Source organism: Arachis duranensis, chromosome 3, assembly GCF_000817695.3.
Source record: "Arachis duranensis cultivar V14167 chromosome 3, aradu.V14167.gnm2.J7QH, whole genome shotgun sequence".
Taxonomy (NCBI): domain Eukaryota; kingdom Viridiplantae; phylum Streptophyta; class Magnoliopsida; order Fabales; family Fabaceae; genus Arachis; species Arachis duranensis.
The window spans coordinates 41,584,932-41,608,348 of NC_029774.3; the positions used below are offsets into that span (position 1 = coordinate 41,584,932).

Below are 23,417 nucleotides of genomic sequence, written 5' to 3' on the forward strand. Positions count from 1 at the left end.
GGGGGTCTACCTTTCACCATTACTGAATATATCTTATGCTAGAACACACCAGCCATTGTTTATTACTTCGTATCTTTTTTGTAATCCATTAATATACTGCTGGATTGATTCTTTCATAATGCAGCCCGTGCACAAATGGATGGTTCGTCATATATATTTTCCATGCATTAGGCATGGTATGTCTAAGGTAAAGTTCCCTCTTGCTATATATAAAAGAACATTTTATATGCAGATGATGGAAACTGTCTTAAGAATATTTTGCCTTTAGGATATTAGTGTAGTATTGTAATTTTTCTTTGATGTGTAGTCTATAGTATAATAATATTAAAAAAATAAATGCTACATAATTGGTATAAAAATAAATGAAGCATTTATACTTGCACTATTGGTATGTTTTATGTTTCCATTAAGAAATAACACGTTTGGACATCTTTTTAATATTGATCAAGTAAATTGTAAACATTCCTGACTTCTTTATCTCTGGAAAATATGACATTTATCTCTGCTGAGTTTTACCACCACAAAAATTAAAGACTAATATTGGTGGAAGGTTTTCAAATGATAGATATTACTCAAACACATCATTTTCTCTTGTCACTTAGTATTTCTCTTTTGCATAGTACAGGCATATATCTACATGTCAACTGACATAATTAAAAAGAATGTTACAGGAAATAATAATCCTTGTTGTCCTTCATTTCAGCTGTTTGTTGTCAACTTAGTTGTTTCTCCTTCACTGCTATGTGGATTGAAACTTCTTTAATTAAAGATGGATATTTTGATTTCTTAGTTGCACATTTCTGTGTTTGATCTTCACAATTTCATACAGAATGCTGCTGTATTAATTGCTTTCCTGATTTCTGCCGTGTTCCATGAGGTGTGTGTGTCTCTCTCTCTAATGCTATTTTATCTAATGAAAGAAGCTTGCGTTATTTTCTTTTCTCTGGTTTGAGAAGTTGAAGGAAGGTGATGTTGCCCCAGTCATAGTCATTACCTCTGAAGTATTATTTTTCGTTTTACCCTTAACAAGTGATGTGACTATTGGGGAAGGATTGATATATAAGACACAAATTTGTGACTGACTTCTAGGTTTCTAGTTACCAAGAATCTCAAGTACCTGGCAGTTTCTAAATGAATTCTCATGTGACACGCAAACAAATAATGTTCTGCTTACTAATTTCCAACAAGTGTTTTCATTGTGACGGAGCTGAAATTAGAAACCATCTGTGGCATCTGAACTATGTCTTCAATAAAGCCTTTCATTTGTTTCTCCGTAGTAAAAATAGGATACGGAGACAACAGCTTTTCAAGTTAATTGCCAAAGTTGCCTGAAGTTAACACCTTTGTTTATAATTCTCATTCGTCTGAATGTAGCTTTGCATTGCTGTTCCCTGCCACAAGTTCAAGTTGTGGGCTTTTATTGGAATTATGTTTCAGGTAAGGACTTATTTTCCATCTGGCTTTGGCTATTTCAGTATATTATTCACACTTTGCCGAACCCTTCTCCCAAACCCCAACAAAATAATAATAATAAAAAATTTCAGTTCCCCCACCCGCTGGGCCAAATTTGATGATGATTGTCTTCCCGTTTTTCTAGGTTCCTCTATCCATTGTCACTAACTTCCTACACGAGAAATGCAAAAGCTCAATGGTATGTCTCTCACGTGTCATATTTAAAAATTAGCTTAGTTGTCTTCAAATTGGTTTTATTTATTGGTTTTTAATTGTTAGTTTTTTCATTCCAGGTTGGAAACATGGTGTTTTGGTTCACATTTTGCATTCTGGGTCAGCCTATGTGCGTACTACTATACTACCATGACTGGATGAACAGGCACAGGGAACATAACTAAACTAGAGTTGCATCTTTAGCCGTTCTTAGGAGTCATCCTCCCCATTTTTGGCGTAAATTTGGTGTAGATATGTTCCTGGCTGTTTCATGTGGGAATTGTACCTTCACAGTAGTCCTATGAGGTGTTCGTTCATCTTGATCTCTCTACTTGAAATCTTGAATAACTATATTGGGTAGTGATATCAATATGGAAGCAATTTTGAAAGCTAGCACTAACATCCCAAGTGCTAACGAACACTGTATTCAGTATGAAACTTATGTTACTGCGACAAGATGCTAATTTCAACTGTGATTTTCTTTAGGAAGTTGGACCAGAGTACCTTGTTGCTTACGTTACTAACAACAGTTAGAGCAAGATTACAATTTGTTGTTGCTGACTCTTGAAACATGAAATGGGGTGAATCAGGCCAGTAGGGAATGTCAACACTTAATTCCTTTGGGGCACATACTCCAAGCCAATTGTCCCACCCATCGAGGTGTTTATGAACCAATAAGAATTAGTCATTGCTTTTGATGATGACCAAATAGAACAGAGTGGAAAGAAAAAAGGAAACGAGAAGAACTAATTTATTTGTTATTTATTTATATAGACACCGAAAGTGTTGATACAAATAGCAGTTTTTGTTGTAAAATAAATAAAGAAGATAAATATAAAATAGAGAAATATAAATATGCTCTTATCTTATTATAATATAAGTAATCTATATATGTATAAATATTATAATTATTGTAGTTTAAAATCACACAGAGATAAAAGAGAGAGAGGAATATTTCTAACGTAAGGAAGGAGAGAGAATTGTTTTATTGCTTGTTGTGTTTTTCTTAGAAGTAAAGGCCTCTATTTATATGCTTATATGATAGTAGTTTTTCAAACTATATTAAATAAGATTCTCCTTGAAAACTTGAGCTTTGTGGAAAATGGGCATCCACCTCAGACTATTTTATCACAACACTCTCCATTGGATGACCATTTAGGATTATGCTTTATTAAAACCTTACTAAAGAAAAATCTAGTAGGAAAAAATCTTAGTGAAGGAAAAAGAGTACAATGTCCTTTGTGATGGAGACTGTCTCATTAAAAATCTTGTCAAGAAAAATCCAATGAGAAAAAAAACTTGACCAAGGAAAAAAGAGTATAGTCTCCCGCTTTTGTCAACATCAGTTGATGTCTCAAAATCAGTGCATCCTAATCTCATGTACCAATCTTTCAAAGGAGGATTTTTGGAGTGACTTTATAAATAAATCTGCCAGATTGTCACTTGAGCGGATCTGTTGGACATCAATAGTCCCTTGATTTTGAAGATCATGAGTGAAGAAGAATTTGGGAGAAATATGATTTGTTCTATCACCTTTAATGTATCCACCTTTAAGTTGAGCAATGTATGCTGTATTATCTTCAAACAAGACAGTTGGAGCTATCTTATGATCAATCAGTCCACATGATGACAGAATATATTGGATCAAACTCTTGAGCCAAAAACACTCGCGACTTGCTTCATGAATCGCTAGTATTTCGGCATGATTAGAGGATGCTGCAACAATCGTCTGTTTCGTGGATCTCCATGATATAACTATTCCACCATATGTAAACAGGTATCCTGTTTGAGATCTCCTTTTATGTGGATCAGACAATAGCCAGCATCTGCATAACCAACCAGTTGTGACTTGGATCCATAGGGATAAAACAATCCCATATCAACCGTTCCATGAAGATATCGAAAAATTTGTTTGAATTCACTCCAATGTCTTCTGGTTGGAGAGGAACTATATCTTGCTAGTAAATTCACAGCAAATAATATATCATGTCGTGTATTATTAGCAAGATACATTAGCGCTCCAATAGCACTAAGATATGATACTTCAGGACCAAGGATATCTTCATTCTCTTCTTCAGGATGGTATTGATCATTTTCCAAATCCAAAGATCTTAGGATCATTGGAGTACTCAAGGGATGTGACTTATCCATATAAAATCTCTTCAAGATCTTCTCTGTATATGTTGTTTGATGAATAAATATCCTATTTTTTATATGCTCGAGACAAAATTTAGTCCTTCCAAGATCTTTCATCTCAAACTCTTCTTTTAGAGTTTTTATAATCGTTGGAATCTCTTCAGGAGTTTCAATGATATTTAAATTATCAACGTACACAGCAATTATAATAAATCCAAATGCAGATTTTTTATGAAAATACATGGACAGATATCATCATTCTTGAATCCATTTTTGGCCAGATACTCAGTAAGACGATTATACCACATTCGTCCAGATTGCTTCAGACCATATAAAAATCTTTGCAATTTGACTGAGTATAACCCTTGCGAGTATTCATTGGATGGTTTAGATATCTTTAGTCCTTCAGGGACTTTCATATAGATATCCCGATCTAATGAGCCGTATAAATAGGCTGTTACCACATCCATTAAATGCATATGCAGTTTATGATATGCAGATAAACTGACCGAATAATGCAATGTTATCGCATCCACTATAGGGGAATACGTTTCTTCATAATCTATACCAAGGCTTTGTGAAAAACCTTGTGCCACAAGTCGGGCTTTGTAGCGCACAACTTTATTTTTCTCATGTCGTTTTCTCACAAATACCCATCGATATCCAACAGGTTTTACATCTTCAGGTGTACGGACTACAGGTCCAAAGACTTCATGTTTTGCAAGTGAGTCTAATTTATCCTTCATGGCTTCTTCCCATTTTGGCCAATCATTTCTTTGTCGACATTCTTCGACTGATCTTGGCTCAAGATCCTTATTTTCATGCATGATATTTAATGCCACATTATATGCAAATATTTCATTGACAATTATCTTATTTCGGTCCCATTTCTCTCCTGTAAGGACATAATTTATCAAAATCTCGTCATTTTCATAATTTTCAAGTACCTGAACGTCTTCTGGCGTTAAAATTACATCAGAATTTTGGATAACTACAGATGTCTTTAATATGTCTTTTTCAACAGGAATAGTATTTACCTCTTTTCTCTTTCGAGGATTTTTGTCTTTGGAACCGACAGGCCTGCCACGCTTCTGGCGTGTATTTGCTTCGGTGGCAATTTGTCCAACTGGGACATCAATTCAAATTGGGGCATTTTTTGCTGGTATATAAGATTTGGTTATCCTCTTTGTATTGAAAAATGCATTAGGCAATTCATTTGCTATTCTTTGCAACTGTATAATCTTTTGAATTTCTAGTTCATATTGCCCTGATCAAGAATCTAAATGCATAAAGGATGATGCATTTCAATTAAGTTCTTTTTCAGAAAGCTTACCCTAATGTTAAAAATTTTGATTCATCAAAATGACAATCTGCAAACCAGGATTTAAATACATCTCTAGTTTGTATCTCAAGATACCTCACTATAGAGGAAGAATCATATCCAACATATATCCCCAATTTTCTTTGGAGTCCCATTTGGTGCGATTAGATGGTGCAATGGGAACATATATCGCAACCCAAATATTCTTAAATGGGAAACATTTGGCTACTGGCCAAAAGCTAATTGCATAGGAGAGGATTGATGGTAACTCGTTGGCCTCAAACGAATAAGTGCTGCGGAATGTAAAATAGCATACCCCCAAACCAAGGTTGGGATATTTGTTCTATAAGTAAGGGTCTAGCAATTAATTGGAGGCGCTTAATAAGTGATTCTGCTAACCCATTTTGTGTGTGAACATAAGCTACTGGATGTTCAACACTTATTCCATTAGCCATACAATAAGCATCAAAAGCTTAGGAAGTAAATTCACCAGCATTATCAAGATGAATTGCTTTGATTGGATTTTCTGGAAATTATGCTTTTAATCGAATAATTTGAGCCAGTAATCTCGCAAACACCAGGTTGCGAAAAGACAATAAGCACACATGTGACTATCTCAAAGATGCGTCTATTAGGATCATAAAATATCTAAAAGATCCACATGGTGGATGAATAGGTCTACATATATCACCTTGAATCTTTTCTAGGAATTCAGGGGACTCAAATCCAATCTTTATTGGTGATGGCCTTAAAATTAACTTTCCCTGAGAACATGCAGCACAACAAAATTCACTGGATTTAAGAATCTTCTGGTTCTTTAGTGAATGTCCATGGGAGTTTTCAATAATTCTCTGCATCATGGTTGTTCCCGGATGACCCAATCGGTCGTGCCAAGTTATGAACTCATTTGGGCTAATAAACTTCTGGTTTACAATAGCATGTGATTCAATTGCACTAATCTTGGAATAATATAACCCAGATGAAAGTGAGGGTAATTTTTCTAATATAACTTTCTTATTTGAATCATGAGTTGTGATACATAAGTACTCATGATTTTTCTCATTCATAGTTTCAATATGATATCCATTTCGGCGAATATCTTTAAAACTCAACAAGTTTCTTAGAGACTTGATAGGTAATAGTGTGTATTTATTATGAATTTTGTTCCTCCGAAAAACAAAAATTATAGCTCTTGCGGAGCCTTCAATCACATTGCTTGAGCCAATAATAGTATTAATATATTCTTCTTTTGGCACAAGATGGGTAAAATATATATCACTTTTTAGAATGGTGTGTGAATTTGCACTATCCGCAAGACATACATCTTCATTATATATCCTTGCCATTTTCTTCAAAGACAAATAATAATAATAAAATGAGTAGTATGCATAGTTAAATTGAGTACTTAATCGGAATTATTTTTCTAAGAAACACTGTACATAATGTCATATACTAGAATTTTATTTTAAAAGTTGACACATTTAATGATTTCAAAGCATAAACATTAATATTGCATTATTTATATACATCACATTTGAAACTTTAAATACATAGGAAATAAAACTTTACAATAAGTTTCTTACATTATTTATTAACATGGATGCTTAACAATCTCACATATTAAACTGTTCCATCATTAATCAAAAGACCAATATTTCCTTCAGAGTCCTCAAAAAAATCAGATACATCATAATGAGTGGTGAAATTTTTAACAACATCATTTGAAACGAAATTCGTCTCCTTTCCTTTGTCATCTTTTTTCAAAGATGCTTGATAAAGATCGACTAGGTGCCTTGGTGTACGACAGGTATGCAACCAATGGGCCTTTCCACCACAACGGAAACACTTAACCTCTGTTGATTTATTTTGCCCAATATTTCTTTCTTTATCCCACTTCTGGTGAGATCCTCTCTTTTGAACATAATTCCTTTTTCTTCCATAATTTTTTTTATTATTAAAACCTTGCCATTTACCTCTTCTGGGGTAATGATTTTCCGTATTTACTTCAGGAAATGGGACGGCGCTAGCTGGGCGCACTTCATGATTCTTTAAAAGTAATTCATTGTTGTGTTCAGCAACAAGAAGGCAAGAAATTAACTCAGAATATTTTTTAAATCCTTTTTTTCGATACAACTGCTACAGGAGCACATTCGAGGCATGGAAGGTCGAGAAATTTTTATCTAACATATCATTATTAGATATCTTTTTCCCACATAATTTCATTCGTGAGGTGATTCAAAACATTGCCGAATTATATTCATTTATGGATTTAAAATCCTGTAGACGCAAGTGCGTCCATTCATATCGGGCTTGAGGAAGTATCACCATTTTTTTTATGATTATAACTTTCTTCGAGGTCTTTCCAAAAATCTGCAGGATCTTTTAATGTGAGATATTCATTTTTCAATCCTTCATCAAGATGACGATGAAGAAAAATCACGACTTTGGCTTTATCCTTCTGGGATGCATTATTTTCTGTCTTAATGGTATCTCCAAGATCCATTGAATCAAGATGGATTTCAGCATCTAATATCCATGATAAATAATTGTTTCCAGATATATCAAGAGCATTGAATTCAAGATGAGAGAGTTTTGACATAATGAAAATTTGTTACCTGAGTCTTCGTAAAAATTTGATTAGAGCATCGTGCTGATAACGTGTTGTAAAATAAATAAGGAAGATAAATATAAAATAGAGAAATATAAATATGTTCTTATCTCACTATAATATAAGTAATCTATAAATGTAAGAGAGAGAGAGAGAGAGAGAGAGAGAGAGAGAGAATTGTTTTATTGCTTGTTGTGTTTTTCTCAGAGGCAAAGGCTTCTATTTATATGCTTATATGATAGTAGTTTTTAAAACTACATTAAATAAGATTCTTCTTGAAAACTTGAGCCTTATGAAAAATGGGCATCCACCTCAGGCTATTTTATCACAATAGTTTTCTATATATCATACTAGAAATTAAGGATAGTGACAAATGGTAACCTTAACAAATAGGATATTAGTTATGTAAATTCTTATAATAAATACCTTTCTCGTTTTAGAGGACACCTACCACAATTCAACATCAGTAGTAAAAAGTTCAATCATACTTAACTTCCCCATGTGACCAAAATGGAGGATTTAATGGTAGAGCTTGGAGTGTTTGAACTCTGAAGGACATCCTTTACATGGCAGGAGTTGCTTAACCAGCTTTTTGGGTCATAGGTTCAAGAAATCACACTTATTTTGGTACTTAATTCAGAGTTTACAATATTTACATGACAATGAGATTCAAATCGTTATATATTATATCCGAGTTACAGAGACGTTGTGAGGTGAATGAATACATTTTGAGATGAAATATGTAATGTTTCAAAGCATATCTTACAGTTCCGGACATGAGTACAAGATCAATTCAATTTTCGATACTTTTATAGATTGAAATGAAACTAGTAGTTTATAACATTACAGGAATATAGATTTTTTAAAACTACGTCGTCTTTGTCCTGGCATTATAGATTATGGCAAAAAAATATCAAATTACTTTTACAAAAAGATCATAGGAGACAAAAGTCTCCATTGGCTAAGAAAATTAATGTCTCTATAAATAAAAAAAAATCAATAATAAGTCTTTTACTAATAATTAATTTTAACATTCAGTCCGCTAGGGAGACAATGAGAAATCTTGACAATGTATACAATGGGTTTTTAATTTGATCCAATATAAGGAAAAAAAAAACTCAAAAAGTTATTTCAAAAAATTAACTATCCCAATCCTAATTTACCAATGAAATTTACCCAAACACCCTCTTCCACCCCCACAACCATCTGTAACCCCATCCTCATCAATTATCTCACCTCTCCGGCTTTAGAAGCTCCCTTATCGGCCATCAAACAACCATCCACATAGTTATTAAAATAATCATCCGACTACCTAGTGAAATGACCATCTACTATTTGTTAATTGTATATACTTAAATTGAATCAAACAAAATAACCATCCAATTAAGAATTAAAATAACCATTTACATACCTAGTAAATTGAACATCCAGTATCTAAATTCGTCACTCTTCAACCCACTTGAAGCAAAGTACAGCGGTTAACAATGCCATTGTAGGCCTCTAATCCTTCACACGCCGATCGGAGCTTGTTCTGAGCCTCATCGGCGGTCAATCTGATGGCGCCGACCACCGTGATGTGCGGCTCGAAATGCGGACCACTGGACTTCGATCGAAGTCCCACCATGAGGTTCCCCAACCTTGCCACCACGTCAAGCGGTGAAAATGCCCACACCGAATACACTTGCATCGCCATCATTTACTTAAACCAGATCCAAGAGTGTTAATAGATGAAGATCACAACTCTTTCGGATTTAGTTTTTCTCTTGGGTGGCGGACGGTGGTGATCTTTGTGGCACTAGTTCGGAGAGAGTGGAAGAGACTGCCGGAGAGAAAGAAACTGTAGCACATTCTTCATACACGTAAAATGGGAGAATATGTAACTTTCCTATAACCAAATCCTTATATTTTTAAAATTTAAAATTTAAAATTATTAGGAACTAATTAAATTAACTATTAAATTATTATAATTTCAATTTTATCTCTATTGCACACATTATACACTAAATTCATTGTCTCCTCATACTTTCTCTTATCTAAAACTTGAAAGAATTTAATGTGTATATTTTTATATTTGATTAGGTGTTAGGTCTGTTATACATATTAAAAAAATTAATTTTCATGTTTGTTATTTGAAAATAATATCTATCTATCTATCTCTCTCTAATAATAATAATAATTAGATATTAGTATAAAAAATGATATTGATAGCCATAAAATTAGCTCAAAATTAATTATTTTTTGAAATAATTAAATCTTAATTCTAATTACTAATCACAACATTAGTTTTTTCTTCAAATTATATGTAATAAATATTTGAAGGAAGAGTGTAAAATCCGAAAAAATTAGATTAAGTAAATTAATTGATTAAAATTACGTTAATTGGGATTAAAATGCCCGAAATATGTAAAAATATTAGAATCTATAATTTAAAAAATTTAAAGGTAAAATTTGAATTAAGAAAGTTAAATTGAGCACGAAGATATAATGATTTTGGAAAAAAAATGCGTAACAACATTAAAATAACTGTACCAGCTTAAAATGGACTCGTACTGCGAGTGAGATAATTAATTATGAGTGAGGAAGGTTAAGAAATTAAAATTTATAATTTGGAGAGTAAAAATAATTAGGATATGAATTAAAACGCAAATCTTAAAGATTTTGGTCTAAAAGTAGGCTAATGGACCAAACAAGTGAACCGGGCCCAAGACCACATGTATAACTCCCTAACTTAGCCAAGTTTCAGCACTCAAACCCTCCCCACCCCCTTCTTAGCATGTTCCACGGATAAGAAGAGAGAAGAGAGAAGAGAGAAGAGAGCAAAAACCCTAACTCACTATTTCCCTCTAACTTCAATCACTCGTAACTTTTATCTGGAGTTCTGATTGACGAGTCGTTTGTCGCCATGTGTTTATCTCGAAACCCTTTTCAATTCTATCTAAATAGTTTGGTGAGGAGCTCAAAATCATAGCTCCATTTTTCTATTCAAAGATAATTTCTTGTTTGAGTTTAGATATTGAGAGTTTTTGGTAATTTTGATGTTATATGAGTTCTCTAACTTGTGTTCTTGGTGGTTTTCATAACCAATTTTAGTGGAAAAAGATAAAAATTTCTTTTTTCCTCTTGATTAATCAATTTATGTAAACCCTAGTTTTTGATATTGTGCCAAATTGTATGAATTAGTGTTAGATTGAGTATTTGGGATCTTTGCTTGGTGAAATTCTGGAACTTGAACTTGGACACTGGTGTGAGCAAATTGAGTCTTGGTGAAACTTTGAAAAGAAAAGCTTGGAAGCTTGGAATTGCGATATTAAGGTATGAGTTGTAGTTTCGAGGAGGTATTATGTAAGGTTATGTGATGACCTAGATTACTTGCCCCTAGGATAGATTGAATGAAATTTCATTGTTGATATGTTTGAATAATGATTAGTATGAGTGTTGTGTTGATTGATGTGTTTTGGTATGAAATTGAGAATGGTAATAATGAATTTTGGGATGAATTGAGAAGTGTTATATATTGTTGTTGCAATTGGACATTGTAATATATGTTGGTATGATTAAAATTGTGTTGAAATAAAATGTGGTTTGAATTTTTATAATGGTGATGGATGTGGAATTGGGTCGGAGGCCGTGATAGGGTGATGAATTCTCTGTGGCAAATTGAGATAAGTGGTATGAAATGTTGTATGAGAATGAGATATTTGATGATGATTGGTTGTGAAATTTGTTTGTATGAGTGTGTATGTTGAGGTTGTCTTGAGAAATTGATTAAATGGGTGTTGGCTGATTAGAAAGGGTAGAGAATTGTAGGGGTGACAAAACGGGTCGAACCCGTCGGACCGACCCACCGAACTCGCTAAAAAGGGCAGGTTGGGCTAGGATTTGGAACCCACCAAATTAAAAAAAACTGCCAAACTCGCACCACAAAATTTGTGAATTTTGGCGGGGCCGGCTAGCCGGGTCAAAGATTTTTTTATTAAATAAAAGAGTGATTACTACTACAAAATTAATAATTATATAATTTTTACACACTTTTTTATTTTTTGTTTTTATTCTTCTTTTAGTTATTAACTTTATTTATTTTATTTTACAATTTTGTATATATGCTCAAATTATGTGATTTATTTTTTAAAATAAAGATGGTTTTACTAACAAATATTATTTTGAACAATTTTATTGAAGTTAAAAATAAAAAAAAAGACAGTGAAAAAAATATATTATAATTTGACTATGTCTTATTTGTATTACGGGCTACTATTTTGAACCACTTTTGTTGGCAGAATGGATTGGCCCGCCTCGTTTATGGTGCGGGCCTAAACGGGGTGGGGCAGGTTGGGGTGGGCCGGCCTGCTTTGCCACTGCTAGAGAATTGATAAACGTATGTTGAGGGAGCTTAGAAGTGATATTGAAATAGTTTTTGAACTGAATTGAAATTGGAATTGGTGAAAATTATTATGCAGAAATATTTGGGTGAAAATGGATTTTTGACGAAATTCGACGGGTCATGGCTTGACCCTCAGACCTCTATATTTTGTGAAACTTGTTTCAAATAAAATTTGGTTTGTCTATTTTGTGACATTCGAAGAACGGACGAAAAATTATTTTTAACGAAAAAGTTATAAACATTTGAAAATCTGGTTTCAAAATTGAATTTTGCCGAAGTTGCAAAAATTTGAGGTCATGCGTACCCATGTATACGCATGATGGGAATTTTAAAAATTTAAAGATTTCATGCGAGTACTGTGCGAGTACCATGCATACGCGTAAAAGTGAATGCATGCGTACGCATGAAGCATGCGTACGCACGACCACTCTGTTTTCAGAAAATGTATTTTTAACTATTTTAGCCTATCCAATCCACTTTTAACCCTTTTAAACCTCAATTAAGGTTTGATTGCTAGTTCTTAGGCTTTGAAATGAGTGCGAGCACATTAAATGAGTTAAATTGATATTGGAGATTGTGGAATGGAGAATTTATACCAATGATGAGTTGATATGATTGAAATGAGATGATGATGACAGAGATTATGTGTATATGTATATCTATGAATACTTGAGATATCGAGATATGATTGAGAGCGATAATGATTATGATGAATTGTGATTGAATATCAATTGATATGTGTTTGAGCTCCTCGAATGGATGTAGTGGTTCGCCCCACTTGTTTTGGGTTGAGATTGGAATGAATTGAAAGTGATTGAAGAGGATGAGTTGGTATGATTAGATGATAATGATGAGTTTGATTGAGATAATTTGAGCTCCTTGGGTAGATGCAAGGGTGTGATTCACGCCGCATGCTCCGGGTTGAGAAGATTTCAGCTCCCTGAATATATGTAGTGGTTTGCCTCACTTGCTACGGATTGAGATTGAGCTTCTTGGGTAGACGTAAGGATTGTGGTTTTGTCTCGCTTGCTCCGGGTTGGTATTTGTTGACCCTGCATCGCAAGATGTGACCGGACACTTAGACCTTTCTGGATAATTCCTCCAAGAAAAGTGAATTCCCTTTAGGGTTGCGCACACCAAGCTAAGGGACTGTCCAGGGTTCGCTACTAAACATGTCTGGTTTTGCCTATATAACCGACAGATGAGCTCATTGACCATAGGGCAGACATGCATCATTTGCATTTGTGTGTATTATTTGGATGTGCATCTTGTATTTGGTTTGCCTTAATGATTGTATCCACCTGCTATTTGATCTAATTGCTTTATTTGTTCTCTCTATTTGTGTATTCTTTGTATTATTTTGTATATGTTTGCATAATTGAGAGATCACTTATGCTGACGATGGTGACGCTGAGGGTTGTTCCAGATGAGATGTGGTGATTATAGGTTTGTGTGAAATTGAGATAAAGAGATAGATTAAAATCCCTTAGATAAGTTGCCATGTTCTGGTTAGTATGAACTCTAGACTTAAACCTTGTGGGATTAGAGATTAGGATTGCCTAACGGGTTCATATAGTTTTACATAGTCTCTATTTGGAATTATTATCCTACTGAGAACCCTGTAAAGGATGATGTTCTCACCCGTTGTGAAAAGTATTACTTTTCAGATGCAGGTCCTGGCGCTCCTCAGTGAGCAGAAGGTTTATTTGAAAGACAGCGAAGAAGACATTTTATTCTATTTTGATTCTAGACTCTCTCATTCTTTTGGAAAAACTTATATGATGTACTTGTTTTTAAAGACGTGCCTTTAGAGGCTGCTAATGTATTTATGGAGAGATAGATTATGTATATCAAATTGTTTTACTGTTGTAACTCTAACCGTCTTAATCTTCGCGGGGTGAGACTAGCATATTTACTCATATTCTTCCTTTATGTTTTTTAATTATCTACCTTTTTTTTTTGACGTGCTTATGCATCTATCGAGTGTAAATGACTTGCGAAATGTCTTCTATCCGAGGTTTAAATTCTCTTACAGGCTTCTAGTTTAATATATTCTTCTATACATAAGTATTTATATCTCAAATTTGTGTCATAGCACCAAACTACCTTTGATTTACGACTTAAGCATAAAGCTTTATGTGGTAGGGTGTTACAAAGAGAGGTAAAAATATAAATTATAAAAATAAGCGGTGAAAATTTGAAACTAAATAAAAAAGCTAAAAAAAATATGTATATAATAATAATATATTTTTTGTGAATAATATTATGGAATTATTTTTTAGTTATATTTAATTATAAATTTAATGTATTTCTTATAATTTTATGATTTTTTTAAAATATATTATTTTACTAATTTTATTTTTTATAGAACAGAAAGATAAAGAGAGATAAAGAATGAAAGAGAAAAGACAAAGGAGAGAGAAAAAAATTATTTTAATTGTAATAAAGGAATATCTGATAACATTTTAGTTTGTCAAATTAATAGTATAACTTATAAGTTATATATAGAGAGGAAAGTTAAAGAAAAATAGAGAAGGGAAGAGAGTAGATAAAAAGATGAAGGAAGAAAGTTTATTAATTTTGAAAAATATTTCATCTCAATTTTAATAAGAGACTGTCATGTAACATATTTTGGTTATTAAATTAGTAATATAATATAGCTATATTTCAATTTTAATATTTTAATTTTAATTTTAATTTAATTGTTATTAAAAAATATCATGTTAATATATTTTAATTGTCAAATTTATAATTAATAATTGATAATGATATATAAGAAAAATAGAGTGAGTAAAAAAATAAAAAAGATAGAAAAAGAGAGAGAGAAGAAAACCCTAATTTTAAAGGCAAAAATTTGTTTTTAATTTCAATGAAAAAAGTAATGTGACACATTTTAGTTGTAAAACTAGTAATATATAATAGAGTATTAAAAAAAGATAAGTGTTGTAAAATAAATAAATAAGGAAGAGGTAATAATATAAAATAACGAAATATAATTAGATAGCTCTAATAGTAATATTCACCACGATTACTTTCTCAATATAATAATGATGATTAATATATTTACTAATATTATATGTTGTAGTATATGCAGAGAAAAGAGAAAGAAGAACTTTATATATTGCACGTAGAGATAGAGAGAAAATGCTTTTGTATTTTATTGTGTGTTTTGTTCCTCAGTTACTTCTCTATTTATAGACAAAGGAAGTTTTACATTTTCAATTTTATTAACTTTGGTTTGCCTTGAGAAGATGAGTAATTTAGTATCGAGAACCAAATCAGGCATTTTGATCTTATCACAGCACTCCCCCTTGGATACCCATTTAGGATTATGCCTCGTTAAAACTTTACTAAAGAAACCCAATGGGAAAAAACTTTAGTGAAGGAAAAAGAGTACAATATCCTTTGATGGGACTACCTCATTAAAAACCTTGTCAAGAAAAATCCAATGGAAAAAAATCTGACCAAGGAAAAAAAAGTACAGTCTCTCCCTCTTGTCGACATCATTTAATGTCTCGAAATTGGCGCATCCCAATCTCATGTATCAATCTTTCAAAGGAGGATTTTGGGAGTGACTTTGTGAATAAATATGCCAGATTATCACTTGAGCGGATCTGTTGGACATCAATTGTCCCTTGATTTTGAAGATCATGAGTGAAGAAGAATTTGAGAGAAATATGTTTTGTTCTGTCACCTTTGATGTATCTACCCTTAAGTTGAGCAATGCATGCTGTATTATCTTCAAACAGGATAGTTGGAGCTATCTTATGATCAATTAGTCCACATGATGACAGAATATATTGGATCAAACTTCTGAGGCAAAAACACTCGCGACTTCCTTCATAAATCACTAGTATTTTAGTATGAGTAGAGGAGGTTACTGCTTTTATCTGTTTTGTGGACCTCCATCATTTAGCTGTACCACCATATGTAAACAGGTATCCTATTTGAGATCTTCCTTTGTGTGGATCAGACAAGTATCCTTCATTTGCATAGCCAACTAGTTGTGACATGGATCCATAGGGATAAAACAATCCCATATCAGCCGTTCCATGAGGATATCAAAAAATTTGTTTGATTCCATTCCAATGTCTTTTGGTTGGAGAGGAACTATATCTTGCTAGTAATTTCACAGCAAATGATATATCAGATTTTGTATTATTAGCAAGATACATTAACGCTCCAATGGCACTAAGATATGGTACTTCAAAACCAAGAATATCTTCATTTTCTTTCTTAGGACGGAATTGATCATTTTTCACATCCAAAGATCTTACGATCATTGGGGTACTTAATGGATGTGACTTATCCATATAAAATCTTTTCAAGATCTTTTCTGTGTATGTTGTTTGATGAATAAAGATCCCATTTTTTGTATGCTTGATCTGCAGGTCGGGACAAAATTTAGTCTTTCCAAGATTTTTCATCTCAAACTCTTCTTTTAGAGTTTTTATAATTGTTGGAATCTCTTCAGGAGTTCCAATGATATTTAAATCATCAACGTACACAGCAATTATAATGAATCCAAATGCTGATTTCTTTATGAAAACACACGGGCAGATATCATCATTCTTGAATCCATTTTTGGCCAGATACTCAGTAAGACGATTATACCACATTCGTCCATATTGCTTTAGACCATATAAAGATCTTTACAATTTAACTATGTATAATCCTTGCGAATATTCATTGGATGGTTTAAATATCTTTAGTCCTTCAGGGACTTTTATATAGATATCACGATCTAATGAGCCGTATAAGTAGGCTGTTACCACATCCATTAAATACATATATAGTTTATGATATGCGGATAAACTGACCAAATAAGGCAACATTATCGCATCCACTACAGGGGAATATGTTTCTTCATAATCTATATTGGGCCTTTGTGAAAAACCTTGTGCTACAAGTCGAGCTTTGTAGCGTAAAACTTTATTTTTCTCATTTTATTTTCTCACAAATACCCATCTGTATCCAATAGGTTTTACATCTTTTGGTGTACGGACTACAAGTCCAAAGACTTCACGTTTTGCAAGTGAGTCTAACTTAGCCTTCATGGCTTCTTCCCATTTTGGCCAATAATTTCTTTGTCGATATTCTTCGACTAATCTTGGCTCAAGATCCTTACTTTCATGCATGATATTTATTGCCACATTATATGCAAATATTTTATTGACAATTGTCTTATTATGGTCCCATTTCTCTCCTGTAAAGACATAATTTATCGAGATCTCATCATTTTCATAATTTTCTGGTACCTTAACGTTTTCTGGCGTTAAAATTATATCATAATTTTAGATAACTGCAGGTATCTTTACTATGTCTTTTTCAACAGGAATAGTATTTACCTCTTTTTCATTTTTGAAAATTTTTGTCTTTGGAACCGACAGGCCTGCCACGCTTCTGGTGTGAATTTGCTTTGGTGGTAATTTGTCTGACTGGGACATCAATTCGAATTGAAGCATTTTCAGCTGGTACAAAGGATTTGGTTGTCCTCTTTGTATCAAAAAATGCATCAGGCAATTCATTTGCTATTCTTTGCAAATGTATAATCTTTTGAACTTCTAGTTCACATTGCCCTAATCGAGGATCCAAATGCATCAAAGATGATGCATTCCAATTAAGTTCCTTTTCAGGAAGATTATTCCCTCCCTCTAATGTTGGAAATTTTGATTCATCAAAATGACAATCCGCAAACCGGGCTTTAAATACATCTCCAGTTTGTATCTCAAGATACCTCACTATAGAGGGAGAATCATATCCAACATATATCCCCAATTTTGTTTGGGGTCCCATTTTGGTGCAAGAAGGTGGGACAATGGGAACATATATCGCACACTCGAATATTCTTAAATGAAAAATATTTGGCTGCTAGCCAAAAGCTAATTGAATAGGAGAGAATTAATGGTAATTCGTTGGCCTCAAACGAATAAGTTCTGCGGCATGTAAAATAGCATGCCCCAAGCTGAAGTTGGGAGATTTGTTCTCATAAATAAGGGTCTAGCAATTAATTGAAGTCGTTTAATAAGTGATTATGCTAACCCATTTTGTGTGTAAACATAAGCTACTGGATGTTCAACACTTATTCCATTAGCCATACAATAAGCATCAAAGGCTTGGAAAATAAATTCACCAGCATTATCAAGACGAATTGATTTGATTAGATTTTTTGGAAATTGTGTTTTTAATCGAATAATTTGAGCAAGTAATCTCGCAAATGCCAAGTTGCGAGAAGACAATAAGTACACATGTGACCATCTCGAAAATGCGTCTATTAGGACCATAAAATATTTAAAAGATTCACATGGTGGATGAATAGGTCCACATATATCGCCTTGATTCCTTTTTAAGAATTCAGGAGATTCAAATCTAATCTTTACTGCTGATGATTTTAAAATTAACTTTTTCTGAGAACATGCAGCACAATAAAATTCACTAGATTTAAGAATCTTCTAGTTCTTTAGTGAATGTCCATGGAAGTTTTTAATAATTCTCCGCATCATGGTTGTTTCCAGATGACCCAATCGGTTGTGTCAAATTATGAATTCATTTGGGCTAGTAAACTTCTGGTTTACAATGACATGTGATTCAATTGCACTAATCTTAGTATAATAATCCAGATAAGAGTGAGGGTAACTTTTCTAATATAACTTTTTTATTTAAATCATGAGCTGTGATACATAAGTACTCATGATTTTCCTCATTCATAGTTTCAATATGATATCCATTTCGGCGAATATATTTGAAACTCAATAAGTTCCTCATAAACTTGGTAGATAATAGTACATTACTTATTATGAATTTTGTTCCTCCAGGAAACAAAATTATAGCTCTTCTGGAGCCTTTTGAGAATGGTGTGTGAAATTGCACTATCCACAAGGCAAACATCTTTACTATATGTCGTTTCCATTCTCTTCAAAGACAAATAATAATAAAATGAGTAGAATATTTACGCAGTAAAATTATTTCCTTGATTGAAAATATTTTTCTAAGAAGTATAATATATACTAAAAATTTTATTGTTATTATCTTGACACATTCAATAATTTTGAAATTTATAAATATTTTATTAAACATTTTTATACATTATATTTGAAATTCAGATGTATAAAAAATAAAACTTGACAAGGAGCTCTTTACATTATTTATTTACATAAATACTTAACAATCTCACATATTAAACTATTCCATCATTGATCAAATGACCAATATTTCCTTCAGGATCCTCGAAGAAATCAGATATATCACAATGAGTGGTGTAATTTTCAGCATCATTTAAAACAAAATTTGTTTCCTTTTCTTTGTCGTCTTTTTTCAAAGATGCTTGATAAAGATCGACTAGGTGCCTTGGGGTACGACAAGTATGCGACCAATGGACCTTTCCACTACAACAGAAACATTTATCCTCAATTGATTTATTTTGCCCATTGTTTCTTTCTTTATCCCACTTCTAGTGAGATCATTTCTTGTGAACATAATTCTTCTTCCTTCCATAATTTTTCTTGCTACTAAAATCTTGCCATTTACCTCTTCTGGGGTAATGATTTGCCGCATTTACTTCAGGAAATGGGGCGGCACCAGCTGGGCGCGCTTCATGATTTCTTAAAAGTAACTCATTGTTGCATTCAGCAACAAGAAGACAAAAAAATAACTAAGAATATTTTTTTAAATCATTTTTCTCGATACTGCTGTTATAGGAGCACATTCGAGACTTGGAAGGTCGAGAAAGTTTTCTCTAACATATCGGGCTTGAAGAAGTATCATCGTCTTTTGATGATTGTACCTTTCTTAAGGTCTTTCCACATAACTGCAAGATCTTTTAATGTGAGATATTCATTTTTCAATCCTTCGTCAAGATGACGACGAAGGAAAATCATAACTTTGACTTTATCCTTCTGGGATGTATTATTTTCACCCTTAAATGTTATCTCAAAAATCTATTGAATCAAGATGGATTTTAGCATTTAGTATCCATGATAAATAGTTGTTTCCAGATATATCAAGAGCATTAAATTCAAGATGAGAAAGTTTCGACATAATAAAAATTTATTACATGGAGTCTTTCTAAAATTTGATCAGAGTCTCATGCTGATAACATGTAAAATAAATAAATAAGGAAGAGGTAATAATATAAAATAATGAAATCTAATTAGATAGCTCTAATAATAATATTCACCACTATTACTATCTCATTATAACAAGGATGATTAATATATTTACTAATATTATATGTTATAGTATATAAAGAGAAAAGAGAAAAAAGGACTTTTTATATATTGCACATAGAGAAAGAAAAAATGTTTTTATATTTTATTGTGTTTTGCTTCTCAGTTGCTTCTCTATTTATAGATAAAATAAATTTTACATTTTTAATTTTATTAACTTTGAGAAGATTCTCTGTTTATAGGCAAAGGAAGTTTTTACATTTTTAATTTCATTAACTTTGGTTTGCCTTGAGAAAATGAGTAATTTAGTATCCAAAACCAAATCAGTCGCCTATATTAATCGGCAGCCACTTTGACCATTTTGATCTTATCACAACAAAGAGATACTAATGAGTAAGGAAAAAGACAAATGAAAATATGAAATGACTAATGTCAGGTAGAGACGTCGCACGGTAATCTCCATGAACCCTTAAAATTTAGAAACATCAACTCTCATCCAAAACTTAAGTACAATGGCTAATTACACTGGTTTTGGTTGGTAATTAATAGTTTGAACCATGTGACCCACGACAGTAAGCTGTAAGCATATATGGTAAATCAAAAAATCTCACAGGAAAAGGTTACAAAATTTATGGGTTTCCCACTAGAACATAAGTGCCAGGACCTAAGCTTTATAGCAAGAACGATCCCTGCTTTAGCTGAAACTCTTTCATCTCAGCTTTATCGTTATAAGATGAAATAACAGTGAAAAAGTCATATTTCTGAGTTCAGACCTACAACCTCTTCACAGCTCACCTTGCCGACATAAGTAACTGTTGCTTTATACCTGTTAAACTCAATTTTACATTTACACAATTGTGAAAAATGTGAGAATTAAGGGGCCCTCTCATCATCTTCTAACTGCAAACGCTCCATACCCTTAACTGTACTTTCATAATTCTTGACATGGGAAGCACCTTTAGCTGATGATACTACTTTCTTGGGGTCTAAAGACCTAATAGGTGAACTTTTTCGCACACTTGAAACTCTGTTTGCTGCTCCGGGGCTAGCCTCTGCCATACGCGTACGAGGATCCAATTCGACACCAGCAAAAGTCTCACGGCTGCCAGCAGCAACTCGCCTTGATCCACTTGACTGGCCCAAGATATTGGTGCTAGATAACTGCATGATCACAGATGATAAATATTAAGTTTACAGGACAAAACAAGGGGTGGTTCTGTATTTTGATGTCACAAATGACGTTCATAATAAGTGAGTTATAAAAGGAAAAAGATCTAATTATTGAAAAGTAATCCGAATGAAACCATGAATGTGAAACACTCACCATAGCATCCTTACTAACAGCAGAATCAGGGATGACCGCATTTTTCTGCTTTAAAGAAGTTACAGAATTTAAAATGGGCCCTGATATTATTCGCCTTGAATCCACAGAAACCAGGCCAGGGGGTCTTCCTTCTTCCCCTCCTGTGAGACCCAAACACACAAATGCAATAGAAAACAGAAAGCAAGCAAATAAGTTGAGCTTGGAGAAATAAGACAGAGAAGCTATTTCAAAACCCTTAATAATAAGGAGAGAGCTAAAGTATATCAATTTTTAGAGAACAATTAAATAAATTTATGTAAGTTGAAAACAGTAAACAGTAAGCTAGGTCTAGCTTCTAAAAATTTGATCACCTGAATATGTTACAAAAGGCAAATACTTATGAAATACTATCTGAAATCGAATGTCAAAAAGAAACATAAACAAAAGTGAGAGTCAGAGAGATCATTCAAACCCTAAAGAGAATTTCAAAGGCTACCTGTCTGCCTATCAGCAGCGTTGGTCACAGGCGGAGGCATTCCAGAACTAGTTCCAGCATTAGGAGCCTTAAAAAGCGGCATATCAAAGTTTAATCTGTTGATGATGAAAAAGATCCCAAAGAAAAATATGACAAAGAAAAACTACTTACAGAAGCACGCGCTGGTGGAGTGGCTAGTTGTGATTGCTGATACTTCAAGATGGTCCAGTCAAACACATAATCAAACTGAAATCCTGTTAAAATGCCGAGATATAAGAAAATTAATACACAATATTGTCCTTATATTGAAATGGCGAATTGTATTAGACCCTCAAGATAAACATAACAAGCATAACAAAAGTAATGCTTGCAAAATGAAAATTTCAAACCTTCACGAATAAACAGGTCACGGAATATTCTCTTCAGGTAAGCATAATCTGGCCTATCATCAAACCTTAAAGAGCGGCAGTAATGGAAGTATGATGCAAATTCTGTTGGATAACCTCGACACAAGGCCTGGAATAACCAATAAACTATCACAGCGATTCACGAGATAATGGACATGCTTTGAAGGAGGCTAGTAAAAAGTAAACACACCTCTATTGAGGTAGTGACTTTTTTTTCACTGATTTTCTCATACTTCTGTTTCTTGGTTCCTGCTCTAAGTCCTTGCCAAGGGAGACTACACAGAAAATGAAATTCAAGCGAAAGGCTTTCTAGACAATACTGAAAGATAACAAGGTAGGACAGAGCACAATAATCACCTTCCTCTCAGGAAGTACATCAAGACAAAACCAAGAGATTCTAAATCATCTCTTCGACTTTGCTCTATCCATCAATCACCCAAGAAGTAACAAGCAACAATGTCTGTTAGGTAAAACCTTGCCACATATTAAACAAATGCCATGGAAGAATAAAATGACCATACATACCAATGCCAAGGTGAGTATTCATGCTAGCATATCTTGCTGTTCCGGTCAAATTCTTATTTTCCCTGAAGTAATTAAAAAGTGAACGGATTATACATAAGGGATATCCAAAGATTACACGACACAACCACAATACATCAATATCATCAGTACCAGCCTGGTCTAGTATAGGTAACAAAGCAATGTTAAATCTAATCACTCCCCACCAGGTTAATAAATTACTTCTAAGAATAAAAAATCAAACAATGTTATAAATGCAAAATAAATGCTTCTATGCAAATTTACTGTTTAAGCAAGAACAGGGATACATACATTATACAATCCAAACTTCAGAAACCTGATATTCAGCTCATGAAGCAAGAATAATATTTCCAGCATAGGCCATGCACCTACTTTTTATGGTCGCAGAATTCCAACTAATCATTCTATTGTTG

The 23,417-nt window shown here is 33.2% G+C and overlaps 2 protein-coding genes across 2 annotated transcripts in view; one reads left to right on the forward strand and one right to left on the reverse strand.

Moving 5' to 3' along the window:
- Positions 1–2,154, forward strand: part of LOC107478843 (diacylglycerol O-acyltransferase 1A) — a 7,655-nt gene extending 5,501 nt beyond the window's left edge. The window contains exons 11-15 of the mRNA XM_016098982.3: positions 125–187; positions 830–877; positions 1,375–1,437; positions 1,598–1,651; positions 1,746–2,154. Of these exons, the coding sequence (XP_015954468.1) occupies positions 125–187; positions 830–877; positions 1,375–1,437; positions 1,598–1,651; positions 1,746–1,850 (333 nt within the window). The 3' untranslated portion in view covers positions 1,851–2,154. The remainder of the gene's footprint in view (positions 1–124; positions 188–829; positions 878–1,374; positions 1,438–1,597; positions 1,652–1,745) is intronic.
- An 18,516-nt stretch (positions 2,155–20,670) lies between these two features.
- LOC107478844 (casein kinase 1-like protein 1) overlaps positions 20,671–23,417 on the reverse strand; it is a 6,117-nt gene continuing 3,370 nt past the window's right edge. The window contains exons 7-14 of the mRNA XM_016098983.3: positions 22,987–23,048; positions 22,819–22,882; positions 22,652–22,736; positions 22,444–22,570; positions 22,226–22,308; positions 22,076–22,142; positions 21,601–21,740; positions 20,671–21,437 (exon numbers count right to left, since the gene is read on the reverse strand). Of these exons, the coding sequence (XP_015954469.1) occupies positions 21,150–21,437; positions 21,601–21,740; positions 22,076–22,142; positions 22,226–22,308; positions 22,444–22,570; positions 22,652–22,736; positions 22,819–22,882; positions 22,987–23,048 (916 nt within the window). The 3' untranslated portion in view covers positions 20,671–21,149. The remainder of the gene's footprint in view (positions 21,438–21,600; positions 21,741–22,075; positions 22,143–22,225; positions 22,309–22,443; positions 22,571–22,651; positions 22,737–22,818; positions 22,883–22,986; positions 23,049–23,417) is intronic.